This window comes from Notothenia coriiceps, unplaced genomic scaffold, assembly GCF_000735185.1.
Source record: "Notothenia coriiceps isolate Sejong01 unplaced genomic scaffold, NC01 NC01_scaffold00011007, whole genome shotgun sequence".
Lineage (NCBI taxonomy): Eukaryota > Metazoa > Chordata > Actinopteri > Perciformes > Nototheniidae > Notothenia > Notothenia coriiceps.
Genome location: NW_011343708.1, coordinates 2270 through 17182, shown reverse-complemented (window position 1 = coordinate 17182; position 14913 = coordinate 2270). Strand labels below are relative to the sequence as shown.

General features: G+C 41.8%; 1 protein-coding gene across 1 annotated transcript in view; it reads left to right on the top strand.

Moving 5' to 3' along the window:
- The window catches only part of LOC104946403 (neuron navigator 1-like), a 36230-nt gene that overhangs the window by 19982 nt on the left and 1335 nt on the right, over positions 1–14913 (top strand). The window contains exons 4-14 of the mRNA XM_010772236.1: positions 3802–3952; positions 5432–5732; positions 7220–7973; positions 8822–9238; positions 9784–9825; positions 9915–10072; positions 10619–10792; positions 11912–11964; positions 12387–12410; positions 12903–12980; positions 13923–13931. Of these exons, the coding sequence (XP_010770538.1) occupies positions 3802–3952; positions 5432–5732; positions 7220–7973; positions 8822–9238; positions 9784–9825; positions 9915–10072; positions 10619–10792; positions 11912–11964; positions 12387–12410; positions 12903–12980; positions 13923–13931 (2161 nt within the window). The remainder of the gene's footprint in view (positions 1–3801; positions 3953–5431; positions 5733–7219; positions 7974–8821; positions 9239–9783; positions 9826–9914; positions 10073–10618; positions 10793–11911; positions 11965–12386; positions 12411–12902; positions 12981–13922; positions 13932–14913) is intronic.

Here is a 14913-nt window from a genome sequence, read left to right as displayed (position 1 = left end):
ATGGTCCTTGTTGAAATAAATACATAATAATACATACAAATCACCAATTTGCTGTAATTCATAATTTCACGAGAGATTTTGTGGAGAACGCCTGAAATCATGTAACTCAGTAGCATGCTTCCTAGCTTCATAGTCTACCACACAGCTTCAGTTAATGTTTAAATGTGTGTCTCAAGAACCATGCCCAGGTAACACATAATCATGATTATTTGTTAACACTTAAAAGCTCCCCCATAGAGACCACAGAACACATTTTTAATGCTGAGTAGCTAGTTATTATGGGGAGTAACATGAACCTCAGGAGTAACACTGGTGAAATGTCCCTTTATTGGACTTTCTATACTATACTCTTCTGTATGATATCTAGCAATTTAGTCCCACCATCGAGTCAGACAAGCTAATTTAGCGCACGTGTAACATTTTTGACAAATGTTCGGTTAATTTGTGTTTCACAGTTATACCCGATTAAAACAATGCTTCATAATCTACACAAATAACTACTTTTATAATTTAGTATTATTATTAATCGAGTCTTACTTTCTTACGAGTATTCGTATCACTCCAATAACGGGAGGGTAATGGGCGTTACCATGGCTACAGCTTAGCTCTGCTGCCGTTGGTTATCACCTCTAGGAACATCAGGGTCTCTTTTCCTTTTTTTTTTAGAGGTGGGTGTTGCCTGTCCGGTCCGCAGACCGTTCTTTCTCCTCGCTGAATGGGAGAAGAAAAAAGGTGTTTCTTTTCTTTCGGGGGATATGAATTTGAATCTCAGTTGCACACGGATAATTCACGGAAGTTCTGCTTAAACCAGTCACAGATGAGCAACCGAGTTTTGATCGGGGAAGTGCCTCCTCTGCGGTTGGAGCCAAGAGCTAAAAGGACTTTACTTTTTACGCCACGGTAAAGATGATATTTCATTACGTGGTAGCGACTTTCCCGAAATGTTTAACTTGTGAATCATGTGGGACAATAGTCAGATGTATTATTTTGCTTTTTTAACATTCATGACTTTTGACTAACGTGTATTTTAATGTATGGATGTAATAGGCTACTTTGGGCATACAGTCTGTAGTCATGAATAGTGTAGACGAGGATATATTTGGGTAGTTTTACTGTTATTTGTGTAGGCTACTTTAATAATGACATTACTAAGTTTCAAAACAGAATGGATAACCGTAAATAGTTGTATTTCTTTGTAAATGTTACTGTTGAAGGGTTAAACACGTGTAACTACATTATGTTGACAGGAAAATGAAAATGTGAAAAGTGAGACTTTGTTGACTTGGCACTGTGAATTATAACATCTGTTGAAACACATTTTATGCTTGGAAGATACTGCGGTGCTGCAACCACAGCTATCTGTATAATAGAGGATGTCTTCTTCACCACTCAGCACAGACATGTATCCCATGGAGCTTTGTCTTAGCTTTCCTTTATGCAGAAAGGATACACAGTGCCAAGTGAACTGCAATATGTAATTTTCTTTTAATGTGTTCCATTTCATCCGGTTTTATAGTTAGACTAGGTGCTTATATACAGTTTGTCCGTTCTGTGCTTGTTATTTTTGCAGTTTGCTACATGCCATGGTGGCAACCAGCACTTATGTGTGTGTGTGATTTCAGTGATGCTCAGGTCTACGTATGGACAGTGATTGTTTCGTCACCGACCAGCTCCACATCACCAATCATCCCTCATTCACCCTAAATCAGAAAATTCTCTCAGCAGCCCAACTCAAATAATAGCGCGGACACACAAATGAGAGAGACGTTGGAGTTGTGCCACAGAAAACAAAAGTTAATTGCCACCCTATGTATGAAGTATGCACTTAGCTGGTGTACTCCCACCCTCTCCACGTCTAGATTTCACCTCTGGGAGCAGACACTTTTGGCTTGTAATATCAACAACACATCGGCCCTCCTGCCTCCTCTCTGGCTGACATCCCTGTGGGGTTATTCATGGCCCCTCTGTCGCCTCTGACAGAGGTGGTATTGTTCGAACATACCGCGAACATCTGGGCTTGATGTAAATCAAACTTATTTTCCTCATTGATGGTTTGTGAAAACATTGTAGAATCCTCAAATCAAACATTCATCTTAGGAATTTCCTTGATCGTGTCAAACTGCGTCTTTGAGGTCACGTCTCTACGGCCACAAATCACTTAACTTGAATGTTTCTTTTGTGCAACAAAATGCTTTAAAACCAAAGTGTCAGGGTAAGCTTTTTCTTTGTTTTACAACTGCATATACAACTCGACTACAGCCATGTGATGAAATCCAATCCTGAACGTGTATCGGCCGTTTTTGTTTCCCTGTATTTTTCTAGGCAATTCAGTGTTCCATGCCTCTGCTAATTGCAGACTGCAGAGCCACAAAGAACATTTCAGCTCAGTAGGAACGCAAAGGAAAGTGAAAAGTACTGATTCAGCTTGAGCAGTGACTCAGCTTTAAATGGTCTTATTAATTTACCTTTACCGCATTTTGTGTGCCAAACATGGATTATCACCTGTGGTTGCCAGTAGTAATGATGGGGAAACATCATTTTGAGTTGGACTTGCGTTAAGCTCTTAAGATATCATTTTTAAATTCAACATCGTATTATTGCTTCTACTGTATAAAGCACATACAAATGACTTCCTCTTCCATTTTGTAAACTCCTCTCTGACCCTGGATATTTTAATTCTCCCGTGATGTTTCGGTTGACTGAAAGGCTACACCTCTTGTTGAACTCCACACAATAATCTGCATTTTAAATGTATTTAGATATCATGTATCCAGAGAGCTGCTGCCCAGTGAGCCGTTTATCTACACTGTCCTTGTCTTCCTCACACAAGAGGCCAATCTGGCACCATGTGTTTCAGGAAGACGCTGGACTTCATTGTGGGGTGGAGGGAAGGGTCAGGAAGAGGTTAGCAGCTTGTCACTCCGATTTCTCTTCATCCTAATTCTTTAGAGCATACCAGACTGCTTTCTTAAACCCTGAGCTGTCAGTCGCCATACTTTTTATTCAGTGTGATTTATCAGCATATCTTGTAAAGTTTCCTTTGAAGCTACAGTTAAAGATTGCAGTTTGTTGCCCCCTGTTTTAAAACGTGCTGTGATAGGAATTTATTAAATTATGGCTGAGCTTATATTATTTAAATAGCTTCTTCAAACGTTAAAAAAATAACTCTTCTTTGGACAGCTAGTTAGTATTGCGTTTCCCATAAAAGATTTGTGGTTTGCTAAAAGCTTTTTACCTCTGAAATGTTTATGAAGGATGGGTTGTTTTAGGTGAATGATGTTTAAAAATACAGGCATGGGTTTCTCTGTCACAGATTCTATTTTGTGTTTTTTGATAAAAGACAGACTATGTTATAATAATCAGACTATGTTGGGTTTTATCAGTTATCCAAGTATATGTTATACATCATAACATCATTTAATTCAAGGAATTTCCTACATAGAAATACTAGAAAATAAGTTTTTAAAAGTTTTGGAACAAGTACAAAGCAGACACAATTGGATAATAAGTACACACAATTAATGCTTTATCATTGAAACTGAACAGTCCACTCTTGAAGCGCTGGTCACCATATGGTCTGCAGCTCTGATGTGTTAGTTGAAACGAAGCAGCTGCGGCCATGTTGGAATTACCTGCTTGTTTGAGCATGTGACCACCTCCAGTGACAGCTTACTGCAGGCATATGGACATCTCTCTGTTGCTGCCAGCCTTTGTTTTACCTCCAAACTGTAAATGTAAACTCTGTACATTACATTCATATTGTCGCCATGTTTGCTAAGTGGTCATCCTTTGTTGTTTCAGCTGGGATGAGAGCAGCTCCATCAGCAGTGGGCTCAGCGACGGTGAAGGCGATGGCTCAGAGAACCTCAGTTCAGAGGAGTTCAACGTCAGCTCCTCCCTTAACTCCCTCCCCACTACACCCCTGGGATCCAGACGCAACTCTTCTGCCATGGTGAGCTGAAATCCTGTGCCTAACACTCTCTGACAGCTTTTGGCTTTCCTTTCATCACGTTATTTTGTTAGAGGATAAGAACATGGCTTTTACTTAAAGGGGACCTATCATGCAAAATGCACTTTTGTACGTCTTTTGTACATGAATATGTGTCCCCGGTGTGTCAGGGAACTCACCAAGTGTCAGAAAACACAACCCTCTCTCTTTTCCTCCTGAAACAGAGCTGATTATTATTTGCATTTTTCTGACGTCAGAAAAGGGGTGCTCCGCCTATATGGGTAACTCTCCACCTATCAGGGGAATTCGAGAGTGCTCGAAAGCGCTGGAGACGCTGTAGTATATATGCCAGGTCTGTAAGTGGCGCTGTAGTCTGCAACAAAAGCAGAATCAGCCCTTGCAAAAACAGGGCTGGAATAGAGCAAATAGAGCGAAATGAGGCATGGTTAAAATGCATGATCTGTTTGTTTTTTGTTTTTTTTAAACTTCACAGACATGTCTTATATAGGTATGGCCCTACAATATATGTTTCAAATATAGCATGATAGGTCAACTTTAAAGCATTTGAAATGATGGGCTCTGAGATTTACTTTGTTTTGTTTGTTAAATATGCATCCTTTGTTTTGACAAAACCTCAAAAACATGCCACAGAACTCATCTCTGTCATTAAAACAAACTCTGAAGAGCATCTGAACCCCTCACAGTGCAATACATCTTTTCTGTTCTGACAGTAACATTTCATTGACCCTTAAAACCCCTTTTTACTCAGAAGTGCGTTCTGCCTATTGTTACTCAACTGGGATGTTTGACTGACAGAATGATGTACGTTTCACACTAGAGGCAGTTTTCACAGTTATCTGAAGGTGATAGCTTTATCTATGCTCATCTGGAACTTCAGAACATGCATGTAAGAATATGATTTTGTGACTTTATAATCCGAGTTTGTCGAAAAGAAGAAGGATAAATAGTGTGTGTTCTAACTTACAAAACGCTCATCAGGGAGAACTCTTCTCCTGAACATTAGTGCTATTCAATGCGCCATCTGCTGCCCTGTATCACATTAATAAGGTGCCAAGAAGCAGCATGCCCAAAACTGTCCTCAGTGCCACCTCCTTAATGCACCACATGATTGTTTTTCTATTACAGTGTCTTTTATGGATCAGTGCACTGTAATACATTACAAAAATAAACTCTCAAGCTCTCCTCCTATTCAAACACTTGAATTTATTTTTATTTTAATGGGTTGATTTATTATCTAGAGACCTTTTTCTCACCCTTTTAAATATTCTATGTTCCTTTCCTTTGTCTTCCTCTGTGGTTTTCCTAAATCCACTCTGGGCATATCAGCCTATCTCTCCCTTGCTTCCCACTGGAATGCAGCTGAGATGAAACAAAGATTACAGAGAACACACAATACCATAGATAACTCTGAACATTTTTACCCACACTGTGCCTCTCTTTTCCCCCCTCCTCTCTCTGCAGCTCCGCACTGATGCAGAGAAACGCTCCCTGGTGGAAAGCGGACTCTCGTGGTACAGCGAGGATCACAAAGCCGGCCACAAGCTGGACAGTGGCAGCTATGAGACCGGGAGCCTCAAGACGGAGGCCCCGAGCAAGTGGAGGAAGAAGCCTCCGAGCCTCAGTGAAGATTTTGGGTGTAAAGGAGAACTGAAGAAGCCCCAAAGCTTGGGTCAACCAGGAAGCTTCAGGAAGGGTCGCAATCCTCCCGTAGGTGTGACCTCCCCCATCACCCACACCTCTCAGAGCACATTGAAAGTCGCGGGTGAGATCTTGTGGTATTTTCTCTTACTTTTTTATCTATATGCCTCTTTTTTTTCAGCTTTTCATTTTCTCTGCTGTTCATCTCCTGTAGGAATGTGGTTTACAGGATCTATGTCATCCATTATTTCCCTGTATGCTGTTTCCAAATGTAAAACAGCCTGTTTGTAGAGCAGCCAAGGCGGATATCTGCTTGGTGTCAGGAGGAAAACAGAAGTGTACCCCTTAGCGTAGGCCAGGTTCTGATTTGTAGCACACCACAATATACTGAAGGAAAATGCATCATGCAATCCGTTTTATTGAATTAAAGAAAATCAGAAAGCCCAGAGCCAAGTTTCTGCTATCATCTGAGAGAAAAGCTGGTTTCTGTAAATGTCCGCAGAGCCGCCATGTCTGCCATCTGCAGCAAATACATGAAGTTAATCCCAAACAAAAATATGCAACGATTAAATGATAAAACTTGAGGTCCAATACTAATGTTTCTAGTCGTTTACTTTCTATTTATTATCTTGATTTTGGCTTTAAACATAAGTGATTCAAATTAGTACGCTGGCTGCAGTTCTGCAATTATCCTTAAATGAATCTCCACATATTTTCCAGCTCTGTGCTCTTACTCTAACGATCCATACGAATCAGATTTTTGTGATTGATTATATCACTTTGATACATCATATGATATGTTTAAAACAAGTTTAATTGTGCATAAGACCCTTTTTAAGTCAGCTGATGAATCACATTTTATGTCATGGGCCCATAAAAGCTCTCTAAGTAAATACAGATGTGTCTTGTTTATATTTGATCTCGGCTGTAATAACTGGAAGACACTTGCATTCACTTTTACGCAAAAGTGTTTAGCTAAAGAGAAATGATGTATGACAGTGCTGATTATCCATTTCGGTTCCAGACAGAAGATACAATGTCACATACATAAATTCTTTTTGGACAGGGCTCAACATCAAAAAATGAATCAACTATTAAAACGTGTTTTTAAAAAAACAAACACATGTCCTTAAAATAGGACTAAAACTGTTTAAACTAGAGTTGGCAAGAACAATACACAGGATGAGAACACTTAGGAAAAGGGAAATATGTATATTTTCCTAAGCGTTTAGGGTGATTGCAGAGGGAATAAAGTATTTTTGTAGATTGTTTTCCAGGCCATTAGGTCTTTGTACGGCCTACCTTATGCTGGATTAGATAGAGGAGTTTAGGGTGACCTATTTGCTGGCCTGATTACTTATGCGGGACAGTTTTGTGCAATTCAAATTGTGTTTTCATTTTTGTTTGCTCAAGTTTACTGGCTTTACTATCCCACCTATTTATCTGTTCCTTCATTTATAATCTATCCATCTTTTTTGTGTATTCTTACCAGTCATGGTGTTTACAGGACAAACATTCTTGTTGCTCCTTATCAATATTGAAATACATGTAATTGTTATTGATATTGCCATTACGTTGTTATTCAACTCTACATTATCCTTCTTTGTCTAGCACCTAAATGTGAGAAGCCAATGGATAAATCCAGGATTTCCCTCAAAACTGCCGGTCTGCAGCGGTCCCGCTCAGACGCTGGCAAGGATCATCTTGGAGAGTACCGCAAGCCCCCGTCAGGTTTAGTTAAACCCACAGCTGGAGCCTCCTACGGCTACAAGAAACATCCAACAGCCACCGGCACCGCCACTGTTATGACAGCAGGGGGCACCACCATCTCCAGTGGCTCTGCTACTCTGGGCAAAATCCCCAAGTCATCTGGCATCCCTGTGAAGCCTGTGGGAGGAGGAGGAGGAGGGACACCCTCAGGAAGAAAGAACAGTTTTGATGCCAGCAGTGAGCAGTGCTTCCTGGGGCCAAACACTCGAAACAGCATTCAGTACCGCAGCCTGCCTCGACCGGCCAAGTCCAGCACGTTCAGTGTGATTGGTCGCCCTGCATGTCGGCCTCTCAGCGGCACCATCGACCCCAGCCTGTTGAGTTTGAAACCCGTGCCCATGGCCTCCACAGGCCCCAGGATTAAAGAGCCCAGTAGCTGTAAGATGTCCAGTCGATCGAGCACAGGCCCCGTGAACATGACCGACCGGGAGAAGGAGAAGGAGAGAGCCAAGGCCAAGGCTGTGGGGGCCGACATGGACTGTGGGTCTCTGAAAGCAGAGACTCGGTCCTCAGGAGAGTCCACCATGAAACTGCACGGCCTGAGACGGACCAGCAGCAGCAAATACCCTGAACTGTCATCGCCCACCACACCAAGGTGTCTCATTTAAATATCACTTTAAAGTCATATAAACCAAATGACAAAACAAAATGTAATCCCTCTGTCCTCCAGTGACATCTAGAGGTATTCTTCTTCACTAGTATCTAGCCATGCAGGTAGATTCACTTTGGTTGTGTTTACTCTAAAGTTAGGAAACTCCTCAATAGACTACCATAACAAAATGAAACTAAATTAAATACATTTCCTTTTAAAGAAATACAAAATAAATACAAAGTTCACCAGCAATATCTTTCTCCATAAACAGTGTCCCAGCTACTCTTAATAATCCACAGAGTACTATGAACAGTTTAGAGCAGAGGTTTTCAAAGTGGGAGGCAAGGATCCAAACGTTTTCAGGGGAGGCTCAGTGAATGGAAGTGTAAAATATGAAAATGAGTTGGCCTATTCAATTAGTTATGATGAATAAGATCACATGAAATGGCCTTAATGGGTGTGACTTGATTAAAGAGATAGGGAAATTGAACTTTGTGTCTCACTCTCACAGATTAAGAAACTATTGCGTACCAGTGCTATATCATCTACTTAGGGTTGTCTGGAGTTATGTCAGCAATAATGACTCTAGATCTTGGCTCAAAGGGAGGCTGAGGTGGTTCTTTCCAAGCTTTGTCTGTGGGGAGACCTACAGTCACAGATCTTGAAAACCCCTGGTGTACAGCAATGGAAACATAGTTGTTTTGGATCTATGTTTGTGTTGATATGTGGAGGCAAATCAGACAGATACTTGGCAAACACAACTACAACTTATCTGCCTTTCTATGTATGTCTCGAGGTCGGGACGCTAGACGTTTTTGTATTTTAACCTATTCTTTATGCCTGACTCCTAGGATGATGAACACAAAGTCTCTGGGCCGTCCACCCAGCTTGGCTCACCTTGACAAGGTCAACTACAACAGCCTTGACTCCTGTGTGACCATCCATGACCTCCCGCCAAAAGTCCCCCCTTTTTCCAAGCTGCAGGACCTGGCTGGTGCCCACACCTCCTCCCGCCTCACCCCCAGCCCAGCCCCTGTGCTCCACATCGACTCCCCCGGCTCCTACACCAGTGAGAGCCTGAGTCTGGGCGGCTCCCCGCTGCTCTACCCCAAGCTGTCAGGCATGCACCGCAGCATGGAGTCCCTGCCCCTCCAGATGAGCGTGCCTCCCAGTTCCAGGTTTGTCAGAACTGAGACACATAACAAGGAAGAGAGGGGAGCGGGAACCTGGGGGGCCGGAAGCAGGACCTCCCTCAACCTCACAGATAGGCAAGTCTCATCTACAGAATATCTAACGTTGATCCATGAAAGATTTACACAATCAATATAAAAGCATTCAAGAACATTTATTTTAGTAAAAATCAGTCCAAAGCCACTTTTTCCATCTTCCTGTGAACCATTATTGGTAGAAGGTACTTCATTCAACCCAACAACTGAACTTTTTTTCATTATGAACACAGTCAACATTGGACTTTAAGTTTCTTGGCAGCAGACAAACCAGCCCTCCATATTTTATGTGCCTTTTTCCGGGAAAGGAAACTCTAAGGTGTCATTTAGAAGATGGAGGGCTGGATCCTTTGGGGAATTGCTGTCTGTCAAAGTGGAGATAGTCCAAATAATGTCCTGCCAAAAGAATGTACTTTAAGGCAATCCCACGCTGTGTACTAAAGAGTACATAATTATTGGCAAACCTTTGAGACGTCTTATTTAGGTGTCGCAGGTCCTATGACAAACCTTTAGATGAATGATGGTGTTCTAAGAGACACACTTTGTGTTTGCTTTCTTTTAATAATGTTTTATTCTCTTCTTAACAGCTTGCAAGCGGACAGAAATACCTTACCGAAGAAAGGCTTGGAGTAAGTTAAAACAATTACAGTCCCAACCATCTAATTGCAATGTCCCACTGTGATGTATGTCTGAAGTTAAAGCGACCTCTTTTCCTCAGACGCTATGGCTCAAGCCTGTCAGACAGTGACGGCAAACCGGAGAGGCGCCACTCCCACACCATAGTCAGCATGACAGAGAGCGATAGCCCCCCTCAGCTGCCTTCTCCCACCCGCCCTCTCCACCCCTCCTCCGGCAAGGCTCCCTTCACCAACGTGGGTGAGTCTGCTCGCTCCATTCGGCTGCCAAGTTCTAAAAACACTCACACCGTGTGAGCCTCGAGAACTAATGAGGCTTTGAGGTATTTGATTAGCGGTCCATTTTATCGCTGATTATTATTGAGGAGAGGGATGTTAAGTTCCCACTGGAAAGAGGAAAAGTCCAGCATAGTTTTTTTAATAAATATTGACTTAAGTTGTCGAAAATAAAATAAGTTATGTCTGGACAATGAAGTTTTGGCAAGTAGTTATCAGATTGGACTGTGTGAACAAATATTACAGTCCCACATCTGCAGTCATTTAGAGTTGTGTTCAAATCTGAAATATGGCCTAGCTTGAGGCAGTAGGGGGTCATGTCAGGCTATATTTATCTATTTGACTGTTGTGGAACCGTAGTGTTGTGTTTCACTTAGTCATCAGAAAGAGGGGAGCTATACCCAGATGTACTCTGAGTGAAGAGTGTGTGCATGTTTCTCCATGCAACTCATCCATCCATGTTATCACTGCCACTCACTGTTTTTCAAAACCTCCTCTTTTTTTGTCATAGTTGCCCCCATTTCTAGTGGCACCCCGAGGATATCGCGCTCCAACAGCATAGGCCCCCCCGGTGAGTTGGCCTGCGATCTCTATGGAACCTCCCCCCTGGGCAGCAGCATTTCCCTGGCTGACCGGCCAAAGAGCATGATGCGTTGTGGGTCTTTCCGCGAACCAGGAGATGATGGTGAGCGTGCCAAGCAAGCCCCCCCCCCGTGCAGAGGAGTTACACAACATGACCTAAAAAAAATATTGTCCACTGACAAAGGACACAATCTGTTTAGCAAAATGTCGAAAGAACCTTAATTTTGTTACCTTCATTTTAGATTAAAAGGGTCCTGTTGTGCTTTTTGGGGTTTTCCCTTCCCGTATTGTGTATAGGTTTTTGTGCATGTCAATGGTCTGCAAAGGCTAAAATCCCAACGTTCCCTCCACGGGGAGTTTCTCTCCCACACACTCCCCCCTGCCTGAAACGCAGGACTCCCTGGTTTACTTCCGTAACATAGTGACATCACTATGCAACACTTGCGCTTCTATTGGCTAGCGCTCCAACAGATTGTACGTGATGAGATGGGACATCTCTAAGCAGTTGACCAGTCACAACAGAGCCGGCCAGCTAACCAATCAGAGCAGACTGGGCTCTGGTTTCAGACAGAGGGTGAAAAGAGCTGCAGCAGCAAAGGCAGTATGAAAATAAATAAATATTAAATTAAAATAAAGACCCTTTTGAACATTAAAGCAAGTAAACATGTCACAGTAGAGGCACCAAATACACATATGAACCTGAAAATAGAATAGAATAGAATATGGAGGGATGAAACCCTCTAATGTTCACACATGCAGAGCACACAGCACACAGTGACATTTGTTCCCTGCATTTAACCCATCCTAGTACCAGGAGTCTAGTACTAGGAGCAGTGGGCAGCTATTGTACAGCGCCCGGGGCAAATGAGCATAATAGGGCCCCTTGAATAGTGAGTAATATAAGGACTTAAAGGCACTATCTGTGGTCCAAATGTAGACATAACAGGAGGGATGATGAATATTAAAAACCTGCTTTCACTTGCAGCCTTTTTAATAAACATTCTACGACAAAAAGTTTGGATGCGACAGCAAAGCTTTTTTTACATCACACTTTTACACCATGTCTATGAATGTGGCTGCTATGACTTGTACTTAATTTACTGACTGAGTTTGAGGTATTCCATTGTCTTCAGGGTTGTCAGCATTATTTGTGACTGGGGATAGCAGGGGAAACTGTCAGTTATATAAATATTAAGTCAAATCTCTACCTTGCTTGTTTCAGTGCATGGCTCTGTGCTCTCTCTGGCGTCCAATGCTTCATCCAACTATTCGGCGGTGAGTAAATACAGTCATTATATTTACAGTTAATGTTACTTTTGCTATAGTTTAGTGCTGTGTGACTCCAGTTAACAAACTGTTCTGTCATCAAGAGGAAAAGTAATCAATTACAAAAGTTTGTACAGTATTAAATGCTTTTTCAGTGGCCCTATTTAGAACTATTCAGGGACAATTTGACTTTTTTCAAGCGGGGGAAGCTTGCATGTGTAATGTTCAGTGAACTTAAATCCTTGCCTAGTAATTAACACACCTCTTAGTGACATGCCACTGCTTTCTGTGAATCAACAGCTTGGTACCTATTCTGACTTTTTATTACACCATTATTGTCCCTATACAACTTCAGTGATGTGCCTTTTACTGTTGATAAGTAGTTTTCCTTATCCCTCTTTTATTGTTCATTTCCACCATGCCTTCTCTAGAATGAGGAGAGGATACAAGGGGAGGTAAGGCCGACATGCTACCAGTCTTCAACTCACATTGTCTCTGTCTCGTCTGTCAGTCATTTCTTGTTGAAAAGGGTCCATTCATAAGACAATGTTATCAGTGCTCAGTGAAGTCTGTGACCGCAGGTCTCTTCACTCAGGGTCTCATAACTGAGTTCATTTTGTTTTATCTCTAATATCTGTTATCGTTATCCACCACTTGCTAACATTTCATAAAGACATTGTCAGACCCAATAAAGTACCTAGTGCATGAGAAAAGTGCTCAAAAATTGTTTATTTAACATTTTCTATTTGTTCTAATGTGTCATTTTGGTTTCTTTTATAGTTTGTTTTGGGTTATTCTTTCCCCTTAAACAGTCAAAGCAAGTTTGTTTCAGCACATTCTGTTGCTGCATTAATGCAATAAATATCCTCTACACGTTTGCCACCTTGTCTGAGGTTCTTTTATACATTGTACATGCAGCTTGGGCTTACTCTTCAATTTGTCCACAGCAAATCCGCAAGTTGAGGCGAGAGCTGGAGTCTTCCCAGGAAAAGGTTGCAGACCTGACCATGCAGCTGAGCGCCAACGTATGTATGATTCATCTCTCAAAGATGCGCCTTTTGCCTCTTTTCATTTATTTATGTTTTGGAGGCATGCCGATCTTTTATCAGTGTGCGATATATCTAACAGCTAGATTATAACTCCTCAAATTCCCTGGCGTTTTATCCGACAACTAACTGAGATCCAGAAACTATTTAACAGGTGTATCTAATATCTGAACCACATTTTTCAGAGGGTGCGATGTAGGGAAGATATGGTGTGAATCTTTGCTCATGTAAGGAAATGAGTATCACTGGGGATGAATCGGGATGCCGAGGCATAACTCTGGCTGATATTCAGGGAGGAAGGATTACAAGCCACAACCTTTCTAGGATCTACGAACCTATTCCAAACTCTGGGATGTTGACCATTTTATTTGATAACTGACAGTAGGATGATGGCATCTAAAGAAGGGAAAACAACGTCTCCAGTTGAAGTTGGCTGTCGGCTCCTTAACCCCAATATACATTTCTCTCACTGTCACTCACGTCTTCACACTGTTATCATTTTCAGCTCTGCAATCTTGATAGAAACCTGTTTAACCTTCGACTGAATGATTGTATGCCCCTGCTTCTTACTGTCTCACCCCTGCAGCTTCTAGATGCTTGAGTCTTCCTGTTTTCATCTCAACTTATACTTTTAAACCACCTAATCACTGATCCCGATCTGATAGACATTCAGTATGAACTAAAGTCTCCTATTGCACATTTTACCAACTGCCAATGCTTAACTAACATGGGTGTTCAAGTGACCGTGTCAAGCATATATTTGATTGTTTTCCTGTATATGATTCTGCCATATAAGTCTATTCCCACGCCTAACGCCAGTGTCCCTCTCTTTTACTCACTTGGACGTATTCACTGCTGGACTTGCTGCTCCCCCCTGCCTGCATCCCTCTGACCTGCACCTTTGGATGCTGGGTGTAGCAGCTAGGACAGGTTTGTTGGACTGTTGCTTCCAGAGAGCTGTCTGTCGCTGATGCATGATTCTGTGGATCTCAAGCTTAGTCGTTTGCCACCATCTCACTTCTATGTTAGGCTCACTTTGCATGTGAACATGTTGGCACCTAATTGGATGACCCCTAGTCTCCTAGCTAGTGTCTTTATATTTCTCATTTGTTCTGCCCCCTAAAAATTCTGAGGATATCCTGAAAAAAAACGCAAATGTTTGGATATATATTTGTTTATATTCGCTTGCTGAATACCTCAAACAATTATGAAATTATTACTTATTTTCTGTCAATCGACTTATTATTCTACACACACTTTCACAGCACCAGTTTCTGTTTCATTTCATTTGGTTGGTAAAAAACAAGCCATACTAAGAGAAATTTACTTTGAGAAGTTTGGGATCAGGACTTCCAGGTGATGAAAAAAACAGTCAAATTGATAGCCTAGCCTTCTACACTTTTATTGGGTCATTGCGTTTGTTACAACCACCATGTGTGCTCTTATGATGCCTTGAGATAAATGGGACCCAAAATGAATACCTAAGCAAGGTACCATCAAAAAAACATAAAGAAGTGAGTAATAGCTGACTGAAGGCTGGTCATTTTTAACAAAAGCTAGCCACACATTCTGGCCAACCACACAACATGCTCAAACTATAAACCCCCCCAAAAAACATAACCTAACAAAAATAAAGCAGCGAAAAAAAGAATACCTGATCCATCATTCAAACAAACTTGCGTAGAATCAGGAATGTCTTAACATAACATAACAATGTCTTTCTTAGGATGGTGTCAGCCATATATGTTGGTATATTTGTAATTGTTCACTTAATCAGCAGAAATAGTGAGAGACAGCCCTGCCTAAAGGGTCAAACTTGTTACATGATTTGGACAGGTTTGTCCTCAGGCACTACACCGGTTTCCACCCTCACCACCACCACCGTCATCATCCACAGCTGTCCACTCCCCCC